This window comes from Neovison vison, chromosome 2 (genome assembly GCF_020171115.1).
Source record: "Neovison vison isolate M4711 chromosome 2, ASM_NN_V1, whole genome shotgun sequence".
Classification (NCBI taxonomy): Eukaryota; Metazoa; Chordata; class Mammalia; order Carnivora; family Mustelidae; genus Neogale; species Neogale vison.
In genome coordinates this window covers 6,462,922-6,483,942 of record NC_058092.1, presented here as the reverse complement: position 1 = coordinate 6,483,942, position 21,021 = coordinate 6,462,922, and the positions used below count along the sequence as shown (strand labels likewise).

The 21,021-nt window shown below is 54.1% G+C and overlaps 1 protein-coding gene across 1 annotated transcript; it reads left to right on the top strand.

The window, feature by feature from the left end:
* Positions 1-3,755: 3,755 nt before the first annotated feature.
* On the top strand, positions 3,756-20,766 carry GPR157 (G protein-coupled receptor 157). Its single transcript, XM_044236735.1, has 4 exons — positions 3,756-4,138; positions 16,208-16,421; positions 19,556-19,750; positions 20,119-20,766. Exons 1-4 carry the CDS (start codon positions 3,756-3,758, stop codon positions 20,332-20,334), a joined length of 1,008 nt encoding a protein of 335 aa, XP_044092670.1. The 3' UTR covers positions 20,335-20,766.
* Positions 20,767-21,021: the final 255 nt, after the last annotated feature.

Genomic DNA, 21,021 nt, shown 5'->3' with positions numbered 1-21,021 from the left:
AGCTTAATTGGAAGTCATTTGAAGCTGTATCATTGCATGTCTTTCCCCTCCCCTCCCCTCACCCCTTGTCCCTATAGTGGAAAGTCAGAATGGTTCTTTGAATGTTGTTTCCCAGGGCAAAGGACACCAAGCGATCTCCTGATCCAACTTACCTGTAGAACAGCCAAGCTCTCACCTGGGAAGGTGGGCAAAGGGCTTTCATCTCAATACAGCAGGAAAGATAGAGTCAGGCTCGGTCTGTGACAAAGCAGCTCGCCCGACCTCTCCCGTACCCCTTCCTCCCTCAAATACCCAGAGGATTAAATGACTCTAATCTTGGGGGGAGGGAGATGGGGGCAGTCCATTCCAGTCTCTTGACCAGACGCATGCCAAAGCCCAGGGATGGTTGCACAACCCAAGCCTTAAACTGTTCACATCCGGGAAAAGCTGGATGCCTTCACCGACGGCTCTCTCTGCTGGGGTCCGTCCACTGTCTGGGGTCCTCTCAGGAGGAGGTCGGGGGGTTCTAAAACGACTCTGAAGGAACACAGCTGTCCTCAGCTCTGCAAAGCCCGTGGATATGCTTGCTCAGGCTTCTGAGAATTATTTTTAGTAATTTTTTCCTGGTTAAAAAAGAATAAACGCTCATTCCAGCGTTGCTAGTAATAGCCCAAACCTGGAAACAACCCATATGTCCAAATGCAGTAGGATGGATACTATATCAGCCACACAACAGAATACTATACAGTGATCAGGATGAATGAGCTTTGTGTGAGAATGTTGAGCCAAAAAAAGAAGACACAAAAGGAAGCTAGAGTGTGATCCCATTGATGTAAAGTTCAAGACAGGCAAACTGTACCCTTTCGTTTAGGGATGCATACATGAATGGTTTTGTTAAAAGCAAGGAAGTGACTGAAGGGGAAGAAAGATTTGGGGAGGTTTCTGGCGTGTTGGAAATATTATATTTCTTGCTCTGGGTGGGTTTTGTTGTATAATATTATATTGTACTTTGTATTTTAGGTTGTTTTCAGTATGCATATTTCATAATACAACTTTTTTTTAAAGATCTTTAAATTTTTATTTATTTGACAGAGAGAGAGAGAGGTCACAAGGAGACAGAGAGGCAGGCAGAGAGAAAGAGAGGAGGAAGCAGGCTCCCTGCCAAGCAGAGAGCCCAATGCGGGGCTCCATCCCATGACCCTGAGATCATGACCTGAGCCAAAGGCAGAGGCTTAACCCACTGAGCCACCCAGGTGCCCCTCAGAATTCAATGTTTTTGAAAGACAGATCCAAAAATGCCTAGGCCTATGATAACCTTTGTCTTTGAAGAATCAAATGCAAAAGCAAACCTAATGTACATTGAAAACCACAAAACATCACTGAAGGAAATTAAGGACGACCTAAATAAAGGGAAAGACATGGCTAAGAGGATTTAGTATTTTTACAATAGCATTATCCTCCGCTCCCCCCCCCAATTTATATACGGATTCAAAGAAATCTCTTTCAAAATCCCAACTGGCTTTTTTTTCTCTTTTTAAAGAAATGGCAACACTGACCCTCAAAGTGATACAGCATTGCAGGAGGCCCCAAACGGCCAGAGTGATATTGAAAAAGAAAAACAACATTGGAGGACTCAAACTTCCCCATTTCAAAACTCACTACAAAGCTACAGTAACCAACGACTGTTGTAGTGGGAAGGAAGGAAATATAGGTGTAACCTTTCATGAGCTGGGACTAGGCACTGGGTACTTAGATAGGACACCGCACAGTGACCAAAGGGGGAAAAAATAGGTCCATTGGACATTGTCAAAATAAAAACTTTTGCACTTTCAAGGATATAGCATCAAGAAAGTGAAAAGACAACACAGAGAAGGGGAGAACAATTTGGAAGTCATATAGTTGATGAAAGTCTGGTATCCAGAAATGTAAAGAACTCCTACCCCTCGATAAAAAAAACAAAACAAAACAAAAAGAGGCAAGAGATCGCAACAGACCCTTCTCCAGCAAGGATATGCAAAGGATCAACCAACACATGGAAAGATGTCCCACCTCATGATGACCTAGAGAAATGCAAAGCAAAGCCACAATGAGGCACCACTTCCCACACCAGGATGGCTGGAATCAAAAAGGCAGATGAGAAAAAGTGTTAGGGAAATGGATAGAAATTGGAACTCTCCTGCATTGGGGGAGGAATATAAAAAGTTGCAGCCAGTTTGAAAAACAGTCTGGCAGTTCCTCAAAAAGTTAAACACAGAGTTACCATATGACCAGCAATTCTATTCTAGGTAGTACCCCAAAGAATTGAAAACATGTGTCCACACAAAAACGTGTACACAGATGTTTATAACAGCATTACTCATAATAGCCAAAAAGTGGGCTATCAACATCTAAAAATAACAAATGTGGTGTGTGCATGCAATGGAATCTTGCTCAGCATAAAAATAAATGAAGTATTGATACAGGCTATAGTGTGGATAAGCCATAAAAACGTGCCAAGTGAAAGAAATCAGTCACGAATGAGGACTTAGTATCTTCTTATTTGCCCGGAATAGGCAAATCCACAGACACGAAGGAGGGCTAGGAATCCCTGGGGGCGGAAGGGAGAGGGTAAACGGGGAGTGACTACTACCAGTTCCTTTTCCAAGTGATGAAACCCTTGGGGAATTAGATAATGACAGTTGCACGGACTTGTAACGGTTGCACAGACTTGTGAATATACTGTAAACTATGGACCGGCACACTCAAAGGGGCCAATTTTGTGGTATGTGAATGGTATCTCAATTAAAAAAAAAATAAGAACTTTTCAAAGAAGTAAAAACCAATAAATCGGAAATTAATATTTCACTACAAAAGAAACCCTAATAAGTTTGACTTTACTTTTTGACTTTATTTTTAAGAAATAAATGAAAACACTCCCTTCGCAAAGCAACCATCACTACCCTGTGAACAGTCCGGGTACCGCTGTACGAGAAAGGATGGTCACACTCCACGGTTGTTCTGAACGGCTCGGCCCCTCACCCAGCGCACAACACCGCACACCAGTTGGCTGAACGGAAGGTAACACTAGCCCTAAAAATGCCAGCCCTTCCCTCTCCAGGACGGGACGTCCTAGCCATCTGGCTAGGGCACGGGTGGCCCTGGCGCGGGAAGGGGGCCTGGCGGGGCGCGGAGACGCGGCCAGAGACGTGGGAGCCACGGGGTGGGGGCTACAGGGCGTGGGGGCGTGGCTCCGGATGGACGCTCTGGGGTCCAGGCGCCCCGCCGCGGACCACGCGCTAAGGCCACCGGGAGGGCGGTGGAGGGCGCGCGGCCCGGGCCGGGGCCGAAGGAGGAGAGCGGGGCTGAGGGCGCGGGGTCGGGGGCGGAGCTCAGAGGGCGCCAGGGGCTGGGCGGAGCGCGGAGGGCGCCGGGGGCGGGGTCGGGGCGCAGAGGACCCCGGGATCCGGGTTGGGCCGGGAGCGGGAGGCGGGGGCGGAGGGCACCGGGGCCGGGGTCCGGAGACCGCGGGCCGCGGCCGAGGGCGGGCGGCGGAGGGCTTAGGAGTGTGGGGCGGGGCGTGGAGGAGGCGAGGGGTGGAGCGCGGAGGCTGGGGCGGGGCGAGGGGCGGGGCGTGGAGGGGGCGGGCCGCAGGGCCGCGGGCCGGGAGGGACCGGGAGTGGCCGGGACGCGAGCCGTGGGCGCGTCTGTGCCCAGACGGCGGCGGCGGCGGGAGCCGCACGCGCGTCCCGGCCTCTGTCCCCGCGGCGCCGCGGCCCCGGCCCCCTGCCCGCCCGGCCATGCCGTCGCCCGCGCCGCCCACCGTGCTGCTGCCGTCGGAGCGCGCCGTGGTGCTGCTGTCGTGCGTGCTCTCCGCGCTCGGCTCGGGCCTGCTGGTGGCCACGCACGCCCTGTGGCCCGACCTGCGCACCCGGGCCCGGCGCCTGCTGCTCTTCCTGTCGCTGGCGGACCTGCTCTCGGCCGCCTCCTATTTCTACGGGGTGCTGCAGGACTTCGCGGGCCCCTCGTGGGACTGCGTGCTGCAGGGCGCGCTCTCCACCTTTGCCAACACCAGCTCCTTCTTCTGGACCGTGGCCATCGCCCTCTACCTGTACCTCAGCATCGTCCGCGCGGCGCGCGAGCCTCGGGCCGGCCGCCTGCTCTGGGCCTTCCACGTCGTCAGGTGCGTGGCAGCGGCGCCTTCCCTCAAGTCCCCGACCCCCACCCGGGACCTGCCTGCTGCCCTGTGGCCCTTGCGCCTTTCTGGCACCCGCGTCTTGGTCAGAGCCCTGGCGGGGGGCGAAGAGGGTCGTGTCTGCTCGTGTTCCAAGGCGGTCGGGGGCCGGCGGGAAGACGCGGGCGGAGCGGTGGACCTGCCCTGAGCATCAGGGCAGAGGGCACCCCTTTGGGCCGGCTACTCCCGGAGAGGTGGGGGGCCAGCGCTCAGCCCTCGTAACTTGGAAGCACCTGGGGAGATGGCGAGGACACCTTATGCCTTTTGACTCCTGCTTCCCTGCGTTCTGGCCATCTCTGCTGCCCTTGGGGAGAAGCTCCTCCTTCCCAGGCTGAGGGGGGAGATAGGTGCTGCTCCAGGCTGGAGAGGGCGGCGGTGCCCAGTCCACCCCTGTGCCACAGTAGGTGTGATGCGTTCAGCCACTCCCAGGCTGGCTGCCGGCGGCCAAATGCAGTGTCTCAGCGGGTAGGTTTAGAGAGTATGGTCTTCAGTATTTTGTCTTTGCTCATCTCTAGACCCAGATGATCTGGACTTTGTAGGGTTCAGAACCTCTGAGGGTGAGGTCAGTGGCAGGGGCTGGTCTGGAAGAGGGCCCCCAGGTGCCTGGAGTCTATGACAGTAGAGTCAATGGAGGGCTTTGCCTGGCCCTGGCATTAGAGCACCTCATCAGGACACCCTTGCCTGTTGCAGGTCGCCCTTTTCCTGGTGTAATTTCCCCAGTCTGAACACTGATGGTGTCCTGCACTCCACGCAAGGCAGGAATCCTACAGGGCTCGTTGATCCTTGGCCCTCTCCCAGATAAGAGCACCCATTACTGCCCTAATTATAGGACCTCGCTGTTAAATACTTGAGTGCTTTCCATGGGACTGAGGACAGTCAGCACTTTGGCAGAGACAGGTCACCTGGATGTCACAACGGTGAGATCACAAGCCTGCAAGAGTCACTTGACCTCTGGGGCTTAGAGCTGCTGGATGAACGCCAGCTGGTCCCTGGGAAGCTTAAGTGACCTGCTCCTCAGCTGTTCATGTCAAAAGTTTTTCAGGGAGCCAGACAGGGCCTCAGATGCTGCAGAGACCCCCCGGGGCCCCCTTTCCTCCCCTTGCAGCTTCCCCTGCCCCCCCCCGTCCCCCTGCTGGCCTCTGCCTATTTCAGAGACCCAGTCCTGGGCATTCTGGCTGGGCGTACACCAGAGTTCACATACACTTGAGAAGGAGCCCCAGACTGGACCTTCCTTTGCCAAGAATCTCTTCTCTTCCCCCGCCCCACCACTCTTAAAAAAAGAATATTTAAAAGCAGTATATTTTTTAAATGATGGAGCGAGTCTGACACATCTCCTGTAGAAAAGATGTATTTTCTTTTTTTTTTTTTTTTTTTAAAGATTTTATTTATTTATTTGAGAGAGGGAGACAGTGAGAGAGAGCACGAGCGAGGAGAAGGTCAGAGAGCGAAGCAGACTCCCCATGGAGCTGGGAGCCCGATGCGGGACTCGATCCCGGGACTCCAGGATCACGCCCTGAGCCGGAGGCAGTCGTCCAACCGACGGAGCCACCCAGGCGTCCCGAAAGGATGTATTTTCTAATGAACCTGAGTTGGGAGCTCCTTCCTTTCAGTCCTAGGGGTGTTTTCTGTGATGCTGGGAAGAGACCTTCGAAGAAGCCAATTGGGTCCTCTGTGCTAGCCACGAAAAAGAAGGGAGTTGTTCATCTTGTCCTTGGAATGTGATCCATCAGCTTCTCAAAAAAAAATTACCAGGCTGCCTGGGTGGCTCAGATGGTTAAACCTCCAACTCGGACCTCAGCTCAGGCCTTGATCTTAGGGTCGTAAGTTTGAGCCCTGCACTGGGATCCACACTGGACAGGGAGCCTGCTTTAAAAAAAAAAAAAAAAACCTATATCCAAGCTACAAAAGGAGTTTGATAATTTGTTCTCTGGCATTCCCTTTCAGAAGTTAGCTCTCAGCACCTTGCTGGTCTAAGAGAATTGATAGAAAACCCGTCTGACAGGATCATTTATTGACCTAGATCCTCCCAGGCCGTAATGCTAATAACCTTGCTGAGGGCTCTCCAGTGGCTTTCTTTGGAGTATGAGTTTATAATGCTTAAAGACCTGTTGGCCTGAGAAATCTCATCTTCAGACAGAGACTCCTCAGCCATCCACTTTTAACCAGCTCTGCCTGCTGAAGATCGGTCCTCGTCAAACCTTCAGTCTGGGAAGGCATTTTAAAACGTGACAACGCAGAGGTTGAGAATGTCTGTTGGAGTTTTTATGAAATTATTTTTTTAAGATTTTATTGATTTATTTGACAGACAGAGATCACAAATAGGCAGAGAGGCAGGCAGAGAGAAAGGGGGAAGCAGGCTCCCCGCTGAGCAGAGAGCCCGATGTAGGGCTCGATCCTCGGACCCCGGGATCATGACCTGAGCCGAAGGCAGAGGCTCAACCCACCGAGCCACCCAGGCGCCCCTGAAATTATTTTTTTTTAAGATTTTATTTTTAAATGATCTCTACACCCAAATTGCCGCCCAAACCCCAAACCCCAAGATCATGAGTCACATGCTCTACCGACTGAGCCAGCCAGGTGCCCCTGAAATGTTTAAAAAACAAAAAACACAAATATCCTGGTAAATGGCCAAAGGTGACATTGCGACAAAAGTGTCAGAATGGTTCATAAATATATAGGGGAAAGTTTCTCCCATTAATAGTCAAAACAATACAAATTAGAACAATGAGGTACATTTTCTTATTAAATTGGGAAAAAAGTAGGAAAGCGGAATACTAATGTGATAAATGCTGGTAAAACTGTTATTTTCCGACATTGTTATTGGCAGTGGAAACTGGGATAATCCACATAGAAAGTATCTGGTTTGTACCCTTTGATCCACTAATCCTATTTTTAGGGACCCCGTCTAAGGAGATAATCCAAAATACATTCAAAGCCGTAGATACAAAGGAGTTTGTGTGGGAATTTGGAAGCAACCTGAACGTCCAAAATATAGGGGAACAGAGGGTTACTAACTGTACCCCACAGGAAACGTTACGTAGCCATCAATACTGGCTGTGAACATGATAGAATGTTAAATGAAAAAAAAAAAAAGCCATCTCTAAAACTGGACCACGGAAAGCAGGAGACCAGATAGGATCCTACACCACACCCCTTCCCAGAAAGGACTTGCACAGATGGCCCCATCGTAATACCTGAGCAGGTTCCCTTTACAGAAAGACTTTTTTTTTTTTGCCCCCCTGGGGAAGGAGGGCAACTTAGACTTTATGCTCAAGGAAATGGTATTTTATCATGAGTTGCGTCTGGCTCCAGAGTTCTTTCAAAGTGCCGGTCCATTCTTGAGCTCATTGGCCACCAGGAGTCTTGTGCCGGGCAGGACAGTCACTCTTTAGTCACAGCTCATGAGATTTGCCTGAGCTCACGAAGCCATAAATGGTTATGAACTCCAAGGGTCGGTCCTCCATTTATGATCCCGTCTTGTCTCTTGGCCTGAGGATAATTCTTAAGGTAAGGATATCATTACACAATTTATTTGTAACTTTCCAGATTTCTGCCGTTACAAACATGGTATCACATTGGCTTCTGTCTTCCGTGTTTATTTTTCTGGAGCCATTTAAGAGTATAGACTGATGACTCCAACCCCTAAATCCTTTGGTGTTTTTCCGAAGGAAAGGGACCGTTTCTTAGGTGAACACGTACACCTTCCAGAAGCAGGACGATGGTGTCACCCGGAACAATGCTGTTATCGGAGAGAGGACTTTACAGGGATGTTGTCTGTCTCCTGCCAGTGTCCCCAGTGGCAAAGGGACACCCTTGGCTTGTGTCTGACTTAGTTGTCCGGTCTCTCTCTTGTCCGGCGGTCCGCAACAATTCTTTTTCCTTGGTGTTTCAGGACACTGACGTTTTTGAAAGGCGCAGGCCTGTGGTTTTGCAGAAGGTCCCTCTGCTGGGCTCCCCCCCCCCACACCCGGTGCTTCCCCACAGGTGGTTTCAGGTTCTGCCATGCAAAAATCTTTGCATTGCTCCCTCCCCAGGGACTTGGATTTGTTCTGCCTCTGGGGGCAGGAATTCTGATCGCCTGGTGAAGGTGTTTCCTGCTGGTTTTACAAGGTAGTTACTGTCCTCCCTTTTGGTAATGAAAAATACCTCGTGGATATAAAGACCTTCCTACTCCTCAGATTTTACCCACAAGGTTAGCACATGTCCAATCTGACAGTATTCTGAAAGTGAATTTCCTGTTTTTTGCTGCCTTTATAAGGTTGCGTGAGAATACGCATCCAAGGGAAAGTCCTGGGTTAAGACGCCCCTCCCTGTCCACTGGCCATGAGCCGTGGAGGCAGCCTGGTACAGACCCCTCTTACCCCCGTATTTCACAGTCATGTGCATGTGCATCTGGGATCATTCACGCTACTCACCTGAGAAGATGTCCAGGAGCTCAGGAGCTCCCCGGACCAGGCGTTATGGGGTGTCCTGTGAGCAGGGGAGAAAGGCTGGGCTGGGGGGGAGCCTCATGGCCTCAAATCAGAAGAAAGGGTCCTGGCCAAGCCAGCCAGATGAGGCAGTCATAGGCTTTCTTCAGGCACCAGGTGGGAATGGGTGTGAGCCTGACCCATGGGCCCACCCACGCTCTGGAGGTTTGCTTGGGGATTCTAGGGATAGAGTCTCTGGTTCCCAAGTTCGCCATCAAGACTGCTGCTGCAGGGAGTGGGAAGTTCTAATGTAGACAAAAGGGGAAACGCGGGGCCAGGAAGGGGAAGGTGCTCTAAGCTCTTTGACAGGGAACTAGCTCACTGTGGGGCCCGGTGATGAGGTCCCAAGCAGGTGTGTCCGAGTCGGGGAGGCATGTGGCAGCTGCCGGAACAGCACCTCATGTCGCTCAGGGCTCCCCAGAATGACGAGAGTTGAACTGGCTTTGCTTTTGCCCCCTGAGAAGTGTTCAGAGGCCACTGCTGCCTTGTGAGGTCTCTACGTGGTGTTTTGTGGGCACGGGAAGAGGCTATGAGAGAGAGAGCAGGGGCTGCCCTTGACCCTCCGACCGGCTCAGCCGGGACCTGAGCCTTGTCTCTGAGCGCGGCAGGTGGCTTCCCGATGCCCACCCGCGCTGGGCCGCTCGGGGGTGTGTGCTTACCAGTTCCTTTGCACACCCCACTCCCTTCTGTGGCTGGTGCCACAGACTGACCTCGTGGTGGCCCGGCCAGTGGCTGGCCGGCTCCCTGAACTCCCACGACCTACGCCTCTGCCTCTGCGCCACACTCAACAGTAAGTGCCCTTTGTTCGGGGAAGAAACCTCCGGGCCGCTCCGGCCTTGTGATTCCTTCCACCAGGCCTGGTTCACGGCAGCTGCGCTACCTCTGGGCCCAGCTCTGTCTTGCCCCCAGGAGCTCTCTAAATTGGCACATTGTTGCCCGATGGTTTTGTTCTCAAAGCATTTTCTTTTTTTCTTTTTTCTTTTCTTTTTTGTTTTTTGAGTTGACCTTTAAGGCTTTCCATAGACCACACAGCCCAGGGGCCAGGCCCTGCTGTTTGGGGGAGAAGACCCTTCTGTTTCTTTCCCAGCAGGTGCCCACCCGCTGGTGGAAAGATCTGTAGGCGGAGTGAGGTTTGGGGTGAGGGGGAAGTGCGAGAATCTGACAGTGTGGGAAGGAGTGAGCAGACCTGGTAGCCTCAACCCCGCCGCCCGTGACCCTGGGGCAGAGGTTCCAGAGACCGCGGGCAGGAACATCCCCATCGGAGCAGAGCCGGGGACTCCGAGGGAAACCCAGAGCATCACCGTCCAGGGACAGGCCCCCTCCTCGGGGACACCGGGTAGATGCCTGGGAATTCGGGTACCGGGGATGACTTCCCGGCCACCTGGCTCACCGTGTGGTGCTTCTGGTCCTGCTCCTGTGGAGGAGACTGAAAACCGAAAAGATGCTGGGGTGCCTGGCTGGCTCAGTCAGAAATGCGTGCGACCCTCCGTCTCAGGGTCGTGAGTTCAAGCCCCACGTTAGGCATGAAGCCTCCTTTTAAAATAAATAAATAAATAAAAATAAAGACAAAAGGATGTCATGTTCCAAAGCAGAGCTCCACTCGTGAGAGACCTGACTGGCTTTTTGTCAGTTTACCGTTTTCCCCTAAGCTTGCTAAGGGACCCCACCCGCTCTGTCAGCCCGGCTGTGGTGGGGTCCCTGGGCAGTGGGCACCTGGGTCTCCCTCGCAGTTTGTAGGAAGCCTCTCTTTGTCTGCTGGGGCTGCCCTAGCAAATGTACCACAGCCGAGTGGCTTAAACAAGAAAAGTCCATTTTCTCACAGTCCTGGAGGCTGGAGGTCAGAGATCGAGGTTGACAGGGCTTTCCTCTGAGGACTGTCTCTGTGGCTTGTAGGTGGCCGTCCACACCCCATGTCTTCCCATGGTCTTCCCATTGTGTGTGTGAGAGGGGGGTTCCTGATCTCTTCATATAAGGATGGCGGTCGGGCTGGGTTAGTGCTCACCCTCCAGAACATCCTATTGGTCACTCTAAAGACCCCCATCTCCACCTACAGTCAGATCCTGAGGTACCAGGGGTTAGGACTTGAGCATAGGAATTTGTTGGAGGGGGTACCCAACTCATCTCTTAACAGCCTTTGAGGGCGGATGAAGCCGACTTGGGGTCTGGCCTCGGTCTCCGGGTGAACCCAAGGGAGGGGCGTGGACATTCGGAGAAGGCCTTGGTGTCCCTCCAAGTGGGGGACTGTGCTCCGAGTGTGGTCTCCCAGGCTCCCTCCAACCCGGTGACCCCAGCCCTGCTTCTCCTCAGTCTGAGTCACAGGTTTGGAGAGAAGGGGACCAAACACCGTTCACAGCATCCCCTGCACGTGGTCCCGTGGCTTCCTTCAGCGAAGCTGCCAGTTCAGTCTCTGGTTTCAGTCCTGAGTGAGGCACCCTCTCCTCCAGCTGTCTAATCCCATCTCCCAAGCCCGGCTTCGTCCGGAGTCTCTGCACATTTGAGCTCAAGGCCCAGCATCTCCTAATGTGCGTGGCTCTGGGGCCACCTTTACAATCTGAGATCTAGAAGGTGGGTCACGAGCATCGAGACGAGGCAGGATAGCTCCCCGGCAGGTCTGGTCTGGCCACATCCCGGCATCAGGGTGATCCCTCGAACCGCATGTTTTCTAGGTCATAATCAGCTAAAGTCCTTGGTCTTTGTCATGTGCTTTTATTCAGTGATATTGCTTTGGATTTTGTTAATGTTTTGGTTGCTGGCTTCTTTGGGGGGAGGGGGAAAAACTATTACATGGTACGTGAGGGAAGATGGAAATATGCATTTCTGGAATGCAGGGATCATGTCCCATGTCTTTGTGAAATGCTTTCTAGATTCACGGTGCCTACAGCTCAGGCTGGCCCCCTGGCCGGAGCATCGCTTGGCTTATCTGAGGTTGCCAAATATACTGACTTTCTCCTCACTCTTCAGATGGAGAACCTTGGGGCATCTTCAGCAAATTACCGTTTTTCTATCCTCAGTCCATTGGCATCCTGGAGACAGCTGGGGAGACCCAGTTATTAAATTTTAGGGCGTTTTAGGAGCTGATTGCTAAATATAATCATTAATAAAAATGAAATTATATAAACTTATAGTAAGTTGTATTAAAAAGTAGTAAAAATAGGAAAAACTACATTTTTTAAAAAATTTTATTTATTTATTTGAGAGAGAGAGCGTGCAAGAGCATGTGCCGGGGGGTAGGGCAGAGGGAGAGGGACAAGCAGACTCCCCGCTGAGTGTGGACCCCCCCCGAGATCATAACGTGAGCTGAAGGCAGATGCTTAACTGACTGAGCCACCCAGGTGCCCCACGAAAAACTACATCTTAATTACTTTACTATTATCTGTGAATTCTTTACAACTATTATATCTGTGGTATGGAAATACTATCAGAAATACTAGACATCTGTCTCCAGCCGCATGTGCTGATGGCTTGAAATTAGTCCTAGGGGGAATATTTGCCCTGTGGAGAATGGCAGACAGGACAGTTGAGGGCTTGGTTGGTTGTTCTGCTGATTGTGTAGAGCAGAGGTCAGCAAACTTTCCCTGTAGCGGACCAGAGCAGCTGTTATCTGCTCTCTATTGCGACTGTTCAACTTCTGCCCGTGTAGCCTGAAAGCAGCCCAAAACAATACACAACGGAATGAGTGTAAACGAGGCTGTGTTGCAATACAACTTTATTTTAAAAAGTAGAAAGCACACCTCGAGCCAGATTGGACCTGAGGGATGGAGTGTGCTGGACCCCTGCTCTAGACTTCAGGTGATGGAGAAAATGTCAGTAGGGAAGGTGATACTTAAAAGTGCTGCTTGCGTGAACTTCAGAGGTGGTACCCACACGGGGGCTGGCGGGAACCCAGGTATTCAAGGGGGTGAGAAGAGGCGGTATCATGGAGCAGAAAAAAAAAAAGAAAAGAAAAGAAAAAATACTCTTCCAGGGCTGGGAAACGAGTATTTGCTCCCACAAGGAAATCACTCCCTGGTCACCATTTGTCTCGTCCCGTAGGTCTTCCTTTTTTCACATGATTCTTATATGTGAAGGAAAATGAAAACACAACCAGCTTTACGTCCTGAAACTACTTTCATTTCATTCCAACCAACACGTCCCGTGAGGCTCGGGTGGCTATCCGGAATCCACCACTAGGATCGCAGTGTGTGGTGTGATTACTGGCAGACTGGGTGCCTCTGGGTGCCTCTGGGTGCCTCTCGTCTTTCCTGTCAGTTAAAGTAATAAATGTCCGTGTGCAAGCATACATCTGTGCACACGCGCACAGATACGTCTGTGTGCGGAACCTGTTGCTACACGTTACCAGCACCAGAGCGCCCAGCCCCACAAATTACAAGTCCGGCAGAGCCTGCTTGGCTGGGTCCTTAGACTCTCCTCCCTCCCACTCCATTCCCACCCCTCCCTGGTGTGACTTCTTACCACCTCCCGCTGAAATACCTCTCGAGCAGCTTCTGGCCACACGTGCTTAGATTCAAATAGTGACTCTGATTGATCAGCCCACATTCTTTTCTTTTTTTTTTTAAGATTTTATTTATTTAGCAGAGAGATCACAAGTAGGCAGAGAGGCAGGCAGAGGCGGGGGATGCAGGCTCCCCACGGAGCAGAGAGCCCAATGCGGGGCTCGATCCTAGGACTCTGAGATCATGACCTGAGCACAAGGCAGAGGCTTAACCCACTGAGCCACCCAGGCGCCCCAATCAGCCCACATTCTTTTTTTTTTTTTTAAAGGTTTTTTATGTATTTATTTGACAGAGAGAAATCACAAGTAGACGGAGAGGCAGGCAGAGAGAGAGGGAAGCAGGCTCCCTGCTGAGCAGAGAGCCCGATGCGGGACTCGATCCCAGGACCCTGAGATCATGACCCGAGCCGAAGGCAGCGGCTTAACCCACTGAGCCATCCAGGCGCCCCAATCAGCCCACATTCTTAACCCGTGAAAGCCCTCTCTGCCTGTTGGGTCTTCTCTCTGGCTATTTCCCGGGAGCGTGGCTCCAGGTGCAGCGAAGCCATCAGAGAGAGGAAATGCATCACTCTGTAGATTCCTTACCCTGATGAGAGCCCAGAGTCACAAAATGGGGTCTGTCTCCGGGTGAGGCTCAGGTCTCCTGTGAGGGCCACCAAGATGCTGAGGAAGGAGAAATCACTGCCTATGAGTCGGCTCCTTCCTCCTGCATGTCTGCCCTGCGCGCTTCCTTCCAGCCCCAAGGGCGCCCCTCCACTCCTGGGCAGTGCCCTGCAGGGTGAGGTGCCCTCCACACCAGGCTTTTTTCTGGTCAGTCGGTCGCAGGGTTTTTTGGAGGAACCCAGTAAACCGTAAAGTGATGAGTGCAGCTTTAGTACCTTAAAAGCCTTTTACTTGGCGCCTGGGTGGCTCAGTCTGTTAAGCATCTGCCTTTGGCTTGGGTCATGATGCTGGGGTCCTGGGATCGAGCCCCACATCGGCAGGGGGTGGGTCCCTGCTCAGTGGGGAGCCTGCTTCTCCCTCTCCCTTTGCTCCCCCCCCCCGCTCATGCTCTCTCTCTCTCTCTCAATGAATAAATAATCTTTAAAAAAAAATAATAAAAGTCTTTTACTTCTTTTTCAATGACAATGACATCCTTGCAGCGAATAGCTAAGGAGTGAATCGGGGAAGGCCGTCTCCTCCACTGGCCTCAGACTTCGTTCATTCAGCAGGTCCTTGCTTGGCCCCCACCAGGCGCCAGGCGCTGTTCTAGATGCCGGAAAGCGCAGGGCACCTGCCCTCAGGGCGCTCATAGCTGGGACATACATTGTCTCCAGATCCCAGGACGCCCTGAATGGCGAAGTGGTGACCCTGTATTATGACAAAGCAGTTTGCCACTGATCTGTATCAGCTTCACAGACAAGTAACCAATAGATCAAGCGTTTAAAATGGACAAACTCCTGGGGGTAACTTGGTCCCTTTCTCGTAACCCTTTACCTTCTGTGGGTTTGTTGTCCCTTCTGTGCCTTTGTGACCTCAAGGAGAACATTCCCGCCCCCCCCACCTTCCCCGCTGAGGGAGGAGAGTGGTTGCGGAAGGTGAGGTAGCTCTGCCTCATGCCCTCATCTGGGCCCCCAGAGGCCAGTATGGGAAGGGGGGGGGGCGGGTCAAACAGGCACCCCCGTTCTGAAAGTGCCCAACGCAGAGTCCTTCCAGGCCCGGGGAGTTGGCTTTCTCTGTCCCGCACAGCCCCGCAGCATCTGGAGAACCTGACTGAACACAGCACTTCTACTCATTTTGGCAAGACTAACATGCAGCTGCGGTCCCATCGTTGTTCTAGAACTTTCTCTCAAAAAGAGCTGCTCCTGGCTGGCTCCGTCGACTCAGGGCATGCAACTCTTGATCTCAGGGTGGTGAGTTTGAGCCCCAGGTTAGGGGTAGAGATTCCTTAAGTAAATTAAAAGAAAAAAAAAGCCACTGTTGCTTACACAGAGCTCTCAACATATAACCGATTTCTGAGCCGAGTGTCTCACCGATGACGGGGTCCTGCTTATACATGGCCTGTCCTCCAGCGACTGACCTGGGCCATGGCTCCCAGGGGCAGAGACGGCACAGGCCCTCCAGGCTGGAATCCTGGGACGTCGGACACGACTCAGGACCGCAGTGAGACCCACTGACACACTTACCTAGTCCCGCGAGCCAGACATGCTCCCCTCAGTTTATTCCCATAGTGACCTGCTCTCTTCTAGGCACCGTGCCCGTCCCCACTTGGCGGAGAAAAACACGTGTCGAGGCCGAGTGGGGTCAGGGCCAACTTGGACCCTGCGTCTTGCCTGGCAGCCCAAGCTCTGAGCGCCCCCAGCGTGCCCACGAAGCCTGTGTGTCCCGCTGGCCCGTGTCAAGTGCTTCGCAAGCAGACCTGTGCGGGGACACTGGGAAGCTCCTTGGGGCTTGGCATTATCTGGCCGTGTTGCCGTCAGGGGAAGCTCTTGAAAAGTCGGCCTGGCACTGCCCTAAGAGGGGGTCCCTGTGCCCGGCCTGATGCTTTAGAGGCCCCCCACTTTGATCTTTGCCAGGAATACCCCTTCTCAGAGAGCAAGGAGCCCTCAGGTCCGGAGAGATGTGTCTACTACCCAAGCCCCTTGTCCCCCTTCTAGATCCTGCTGCAGGTGCGTGGGACCCTGGAAGTCCCTGCTGCGGCAAAGCCAGGCTGCCAGCGTGTAGACCCCAGACCCAGGCGGCCAATGGGGCTCTTGGGTGAGACACAGGCGCAGACCACCCTGGGGGCAGGAGGGAGCCGCCCTCCCCGTGCCGCAGCCTTCTCGCGCCCATCTCCAAGAAGCCCAGCAATTCTAAATTAGAACTCGGCCTCCGAGGGGCTGGGGGTGTGTGGTCCAGGCAGGAGGCCAGGACATCCCTGCGTCCTCTGCCCCCAGCTCTGGGACAGTAGGGTAGGCCTGCGGGGCTGGGGCAGAGCGGCGCTGGGGGTTTGAGGGGGCGGCCCGTGGCTTTGCCCCTTCTGGCTCTGCTGGGAGCAGGGCCTGACCGGGGCTGCCCCGTGTGCCCGTTGTCCCTCAGCTGGGGCGTCCCGCTGGTCATCACCGTAGCCGCTGTGGCTCTAAAGAAGATCGGCTATGACGCGTCGGACGTGTCCGTCGGCTGGTGCTGGATCGACCTGGAGGCGGAGGACCGTCTGCTGTGGATGCTGCTGACCGGGAAGCTCTGGGAGATGCTGGCTTACGTCACGCTGCCCGTGCTCTACTTCCTCATCAGGAAGCACATAAACAGGGCGGTAGGTGCCTGCGGCCACCCCCTCCCCAGGCCCCCAGACCACAGCTCCGTGTGGCTGTGACACCCTAGCACCCGGACAGCCCAGGGGGACGCCCCGTGGCCATCGGGTTTGCTAGTTATGCGGTCCCGGAGGGAGTGGGTCCTGTCGCTCTCCATTGTGGACAAGGAACCAGAGGCAGGCAGAGGCAAAGGGGCTCCCCAGACTCCCCCAGCCCCTGAGGCCCAGGCCCTGTGCGTGGCCTCTGGGAGAGCAGCCCCAGCCTGTGATCTGGGCACAGGCCTCTACTGCCCCCTCCTGGCAGGCCTCCAGGCTTGCGCCACCTCCAGGGGAGTGCATCCCAGCAGTTGAACTGAGATGCCTTTGAGAGAGGGGAGCGTGGGATTTTGTACTGCGACACGGACGCCACACCGCGTCCCCTCTGGCCACTGAACGTGGGTCATACACGTAGACTCTTCAGGGTCTCGGGAGCTCAGAGAGCAAGAGCTGGGCTGGCTGGAAAGTCCAGGCAAGAAAATTTTTCCTCTGATGACGTGGCCAGATGATTCCTTGTCCTTAACTGTGTGGCTGACAGGTCACGGGGCCGGGTGGGGGGGGGGCGGGGAGAGGTGTCCTGCGCGGGGACAGGGCGGGAGCGCCGAGGGGGCGTTCGAATCCGGGCCCCAGGATGCTGCGGTTCTGTTCGGGGCTTTGTCTTTGCCCATTTCTCGGGGGCTGAAACTGCAGGGGCATGTGTCCCCTGTCTTGGGGCTTTCGCGGCATCCTGTGACATAGTGGCCATTTCCGAGTTTGTGGGGTGCTCCCCACGGCTGACTGTGCTCCCGCCTGTGGATTCTGGGTCTAGACTTCAGGTTCTCTTTTCTCTCAGAAAGTCCACTGCCTCCCCCACCTGCCCCACCTGCCCCCACCCTCTTCCGATGCCGCGGGGCTTACCAACAGGCCTGAAATCTGTCTTCTTGCTGGTCTCCTGCCTGGGCCGGGGGCACCCTTCTTGGCTCCTTTTTTGCCCTGGGAAGGTTCTGGATGCCCAGGCTGCCCCTCTGCAGCTGCTCTTCTGTGGGCCTCTCTTCTTCCTTGGCCTTTGCGGGGAACCTGGGGCCGTGCGTGGGAGGCCAAGGGGAGAACGAGTCCTCTCTCACAGCTCTGCAAGTGTTTTCCAGAAAACGGGAAGACTAGTGGGCAGGGAGGTGTAGGGGTTGTTCTCTGCCTCTAGCTAGGAAGGAGAGCTAAAAATAAGTCCCTCTGGGTGGCTCTGTTGGTTAAGTGTTGGACTCTTGGTTTCAGCTCAGGTCATGATGGGGGGGAGGAGGAGGGGGATCAAACCCTGAGCCAGTTCAGTGCTGAGCGCAGAGTCTACATCAGATTCTCTTTCCCTTCCCCTCTGCTCCTCCCCCCACCCCGCCTCTGCTCATGCACCCCCTCTGTAAAATAAACAAAAATAAAAATTTTAAAAAAGATTTTTATTTATGGGACAGAGAGCACAAGTAGGGAAAGCAGTAGGCAGAGGCAGAGGGAGAAGCAGACTCCCCACTGAGCAGGGAGCCCGATACAGGGCTCGATCCCAGGACCCTGGGATCATGACCTGAGCCAAAGGCAGACGCTTCACCAACTGAGCCACCCAGGCACCCCAAAAATAAAATCTTAAAAAAAAGAAATATAAGTGAACTGGAACGAACTTTGCAAAGAAGAGGATAGCTGCCCTGCTCCCCTGTGCCCTCACCACACCCCTGCCAGGCTGCTCTAACCCCAGGGGAGGAAGGCAGGAAGCAGGTGCTGAGCAGGGCAGCCTGGGTATTCAGAATGTCAGTGTTGTGACTTCTCCCCTCACCTGGGCTGTCACAGGACACAGGACCAGGCTCAGAAACACATCTCTGTTATGAGCAGTTGCATCTTTGTTTTTTTTTTTTTTTTTAAGATTTTGTTTATTTGAGAGGAAGAGACAGAGACAGTGAGAGCAGGGAGGAGAGGGAGAAGCAGATTCGCCGCTGAAAAACGAGCCTGATACAGACCTCAGTCCTAGGACCCAGGCACCGTGACCTGAGCCAAAGGCAGGTGCTTAATAACTGAGTCACCCAGGGGTCCCTGCATCTGTTTTTACAAATTCAGTTCAGATCTGGAAATGGAGCTTCCTGCCTTCCTCTCACTGAAGGGTGTTCCCAGGTAGGGAAGCCCAAAGCCTGTGCCTGCTCACTTTTTCTTCTGCCTCAGTTTTGGATGGAGCCCCTCCTTCATAACCTTTGCCCTGGGGGAGCTTGCATTCTAGAAGGGGAGGGCAGGACGATAATAAGTAACAGGCCTGATAAATAAGGATGAATGCCATCTAGGAAGGAGGATGGTAAGAGCTACAAAAAAAACAGGCGAAAATAAAGAGCAGAATCTGGGGACAGGGCTACCTGGGAAATAACCTATGCACTTGAAATGGGATTGTCAGGAGGCCTCCTCTAGGGGGCGACATTGAGCAAAGGAGCGAAGACGGTGAGAGAGTGAGCCTCCAGGCAGATGGGAAACAGCACTCCAGATGGGAACAGCTAGTGCAAAGGCCCTGTGGTAGGGTGTGCCGGGGGGAATATGTTTGGGGAATAATGAGGAGGCCTGTGTGGCTGGATTAAATGAAGCAAAAGCAGCAAGCATGAGGTCAGAACTAGATTAGAGTCTGAGACCTTCAGGTAGAACTGAATCTGACTTAGGTTTCCAAGGAACTGCGCTAAGAATAAGACTGCAGCGAGAAGGAGTTTAGGTGTGAGGGCGACGGAGGAAAACAGCTAAGACAGACTTGCCGCTGCCCAGAGGAGTGGTGGTGGCACTTGGACCGGGCTGGTGGCAGTGGCAGTGGACAGGGCATCGGGATTCTGGCTCTCTTTTGAAGGTGGAGCCTGCAGATCTTGGCCAGAGGAGGGACGTGGGTGGCAGCAACAGGAGAGAGTTTGCGGCCCCGGGCACCTGGAAGGATGCAGGTTTGTTGGCGGAGGTGGGGCAGTGCACGCTAGGCCTGGGGGTCAGGATCCGGTGCGGCGCCCTGACACCAGAGATGTCAGCCGTGGCTCAGACCCCCGCACGGGGCTGCGCAGCATGCAGTGGGGTGAGGGCGGCAGGGCAGCCCGCCGTGCTCACCCCTGTTCTCCGCATCGCCTGCACAGCACGAGGCGCTGTCGGAGTACCGGCCCATCCTCTCCGAGGCACACCGGCTGCAGCGCCATGCCTCCGTGGCCGACAAGAAGCTGATCTTCATCCCTCTTATCTTCATCTGCCTCCGGGTCTGGAGCACTGTGCGGTTCGTCCTGACCCTCTGTGGCTCCCCAGCCGTGCGGTCACCAGTGCTGGTCGTTCTGCATGTATGTCGGCTTGCCCTCCCCGGCCCTTGCCTCTTCCCTGCCCCTACCCCCACCCCGGGAAGGGTGCGTGCTTCCCAACGCACTGGCTGGCAGGGATCCTGGTTCCCTGCCTGAGCTGGGGAGCCTTAGTGAGAGAAGGGGGAAGGGCAGTGAGGCTGTCCTACGGCCCAGGAGCATGAAGGGGTCTCCGGGGTCCTGGGAGTGATCCTGGCCTTCCCACCCCAGACGGCCTGCACATGGGGGTTGCAGACCAGCCTCAGCGGGGGGAGGACAGGTTCTGGGGTCCGCAGCACTTCCAGTCTCCTTATGTGGGCACGTCCGCCCGCCTCCAGCTCTGGCACTTGTGCCTCTCCTCTTCTCCCCAACAGGGTATCGGGAACACGTTTCAGGGCGGTGCCAACTGCATCATGTTCGTCCTCTGCACCCAGGCCGTCCGGACTCGGCTCTTCTCCCTCTGCTGCTGTGGCTGCTTCTCCCAGCCTTCTGCCGAGAGCCCGGCTGGCCCTCCCAAGGCTCCTGCATCCTCCAAGACAGGAGAATCTCAGGGATCCAGACACACCCCAGATGAACTTCCAAGCACCTGAGCTGTGCACAGGTGCTGCCTCTCTGGGGACACGTGCTTCTGTGAGTCCCAGCCGCAGAGAGTGGGGGCAGGCACCCACTGGTGCTTGAAGCCTTCTGCTTTTGAAGCTCTTGACCCCCCTTATGGGGGAGCAGCCACAGAGTCAGCTGCTTCTACCTCCTAGACCCTCAGGTGGCACAGCCCCACTCCCACCTGTGTCCTGCTGCACGCAGGGGCACTTGCCTGCATGAGGGTCGGCAGTGAGATGGGTACGTGATCACCGTCAGGTTGCCTACCACAGGGCCTTTGCACTAGCTGTTCCCACAGCTGACCACACAGCACTGTTTACAATTCGAGGGACCCACACCTAGGGGAAAAGCACAAAGAGATATATATGTATAACATGCACCTGTCCTAAATAAAATGCCAGGGGTTACCCCAGGTGCGTCCCCCAGTTAGATGTCTCAAAGCTGATTTTTGGTTTGTCAGAACATTGAGATTGCCCAGAGAGCCCAGCTTTTCTTGGATAGCTTTGCTGGTCAGCAAAACAGCCAGTCCCCTTTAACTAGGTGGAAGGTTCCCATGAGGTTTCTAGGCATCTGGCCTCCTTGGGACCTCCAGATCCAGCCCTCGATGCAAATTGCGCTTGACTTGCCAGTCTAGGCTAGAACCCAGACTCCTGCCTGCCTCCACCAGTCTCTTTAATACC